The 2,362-nt window shown below is 50.3% G+C and overlaps 1 protein-coding gene across 1 annotated transcript in view; it reads left to right on the top strand.

Annotated features, from left to right (window-relative positions):
* Positions 1–6: 6 nt before the first annotated feature.
* Positions 7–2,362, top strand: part of POMT2 (protein-O-mannosyltransferase 2) — a 45,182-nt gene continuing 42,826 nt past the window's right edge. The window contains exon 1 of the mRNA XM_010844382.1: positions 7–307. Within this exon, the coding sequence (XP_010842684.1) occupies positions 54–307 (254 nt within the window). The 5' untranslated portion in view covers positions 7–53. The remainder of the gene's footprint in view (positions 308–2,362) is intronic.

Below are 2,362 nucleotides of genomic sequence, written 5' to 3'. Positions count from 1 at the left end.
TCACAAAACCCAGCGTGCCTACGGGCCGGAGGGTCATCCTGAGGAAGGGAAGAATGCCGCCGGCCGCCGGCGGAGGCCTGGCGGGATCCGAACTGCGCCCCCGGAGGGGCCGATGTGGGTCCCAGGCGGCTCGGGCCGCAAGCCGGGACGTGGCCACGGAGGCGGCTACAGCGCGGAGCCCCAAACGGCCTGCTCTTCCGAGCTCGCGGCGCTTCGAGGCGGCCGGCCGGTGGGCCCTGCTGGCCCTGGTGACGCTGACGTCCTTCGCCAGCCGCTTCCACCGTCTGGACCAGCCGCCGCACATCTGGTGAGTGCTGGGAGGGTCTGGGCGGGCGCCGTGGCCACGAGGAAGGAGGGGCGCGCCTTCTCATTGGCCCGGGGTCGCGGAGGGGCGGGATTCACAGTGGGAGGGGCGGGGCCCGCTGGTGGATGGGGATACAGGTTGCTGGTGGTGGCCTTTGGCCAGGTGCATCCTTCGGGAGAAGGAATAGATTTTAGCTTTGGTGGGTGGCAGTGAGATTCCTCAGTACGTGAGGAAGGAGTCTTCCTGTCTTGCAGATTATGCTGCAGTGCCTCACGTGGCTTTTAAAGATGCTCTGAACTTTCCCAGGAGAATTGGAAATCCTCAGTATAGAATTTCCTCAGCCCGAGTTGCTAATCTGCAGGGTGTCCGCGCCTCAGTGGGCGGGGGTGGTGGGGGGTGGGAATGTTCCTACTGGTTCCTAACAGGTTTTCAGGAACCTGAACAACTTGTGTGTCCATGGGTGATAACAAGGGTCCCACCTGGCAGGTCTGGGGTCATCCTGTGAGGAGAGACGTATTTTCTTACAGATTTTGTTGGACTGAGTTGCAGGAGTCAAATTCATTTAAAAAGCTTCAAGAGTCTCCAGCTGGAAAGAGGAAGAGCTTTATATGATCTGAAAATGGTTAATGTGTTTGACCAAAAAGTGATCCTATGTTTTCTTTGCATCACTGAGAAGAAAGTTAGTGTAGAGGTTGATAGAAATGGAACTCCTTGACTAAAAAGCAAGCGAACAGATTATCAGGTTACCCCACTTGGAAGCTAAGGAATTAGCTTGTTATTATTTCATGAGTGCTGACCGAAGATATGAGACTCCTGGGTCAGAGTCAAAAGACTTACTACTCATGGGAGAGGAAGCAGGATGAATATGGGCAAGCTGGATTCAATTTCTCATGGCCCGGAAACCCCCCATGGTGGCGCTATGGGCTCAGATGGAAGACCTAGCACACAGTGGGTTGCCTTGCAACTAAGGAACAACAAACCCAAGGGATTTACTGTTTTATAGCAAGCAATAAGCAAGCATACTTTTTGTCCTAGAGAGAGACGTTATCTCACCTCTCAAGGCTGCTGGATGCAAACACAACTTTGGGAAATGGTTCAGGTGAAATGGAATCAAGGCCCTGCATTCTGGGCATACCCAGAGAGATATGTGGAAGTACAAGAGAGCCATGGAGGACTGTCTTTCCCAACAGGCTCACTGCTTGATTTTAAGCTGTCTTGGCTTCTAGCAAATCTTCATATGAATGTTCAGCTCCATTGGCTACTCTGGGTAGCCTGACTCACAGAGGCATGGACCAAGTCTGTTTAATTTGTCTCATACAAGACTTGATTAAGGCTGCTGTCACTAGGACTCAAAGCAGCAGGGTGAGGCCAACCTGTGATATTAACCTATGCCCTCCAGGGTCCTGCATTTGGCCACCTAGGAAGAATTATATGTGTGGAGGAGTTGGGAGGAAGGACCAGTAAGTCTTATTTCAGATAGCTGGGATGTAATCTAAGGCCGGTCTATTATCCATTATGGTCTGTACACAGATGTTTAGACTGACCTCTGGTTTTTGGTGTCATTGCCAATAAGAGTTCTCTCATTAATAAAGCAACTCCCATTCCCAATGGAAAGACATTCCAAGGCCCAGTTCTTCCCTACATTCTAACATATTATCTGAAGGGGTGCATGTCACTGCAGTTCAGGATTTTCTATTAAATTTTATTGGGATTGCCACAGATTTGGTTTAGACCACCATTTCAGTGATTTGGTTAAACCACATGGGCAGTGAGTGTCACTGAGTAGTTGCAGCGTCTGTCACTATATAAGGTATAACCTGTGTGGATAACAGTAAACTGTGGAAAATTCTTCACGAGATGGGAATACCAGACCACCTGACCTGCCTCTTGAGAAATCTATATGCAGGTCAGGAAGCAACAGTTAGAACTGGACATGGAACAACAGACTGGTTTCAAATAGGAAAAGGAGTACGTCAAGGCTGTATATTGTCACCCTGCTTATTTAACTTACATGCAGAGTACATCCTGTGAAACACTGGGCTGGAAGAAGCACAGGCT

The sequence above is a fragment of the Bison bison genome, unplaced genomic scaffold (assembly GCF_000754665.1).
Source record: "Bison bison bison isolate TAMUID 2011002044 unplaced genomic scaffold, Bison_UMD1.0 scf7180017864201, whole genome shotgun sequence".
Classification (NCBI taxonomy): Eukaryota; Metazoa; Chordata; class Mammalia; order Artiodactyla; family Bovidae; genus Bison; species Bison bison.
Note: the sequence above shows the minus strand (reverse complement) of the source record. Positions and strands in the feature narration are given on the sequence as shown.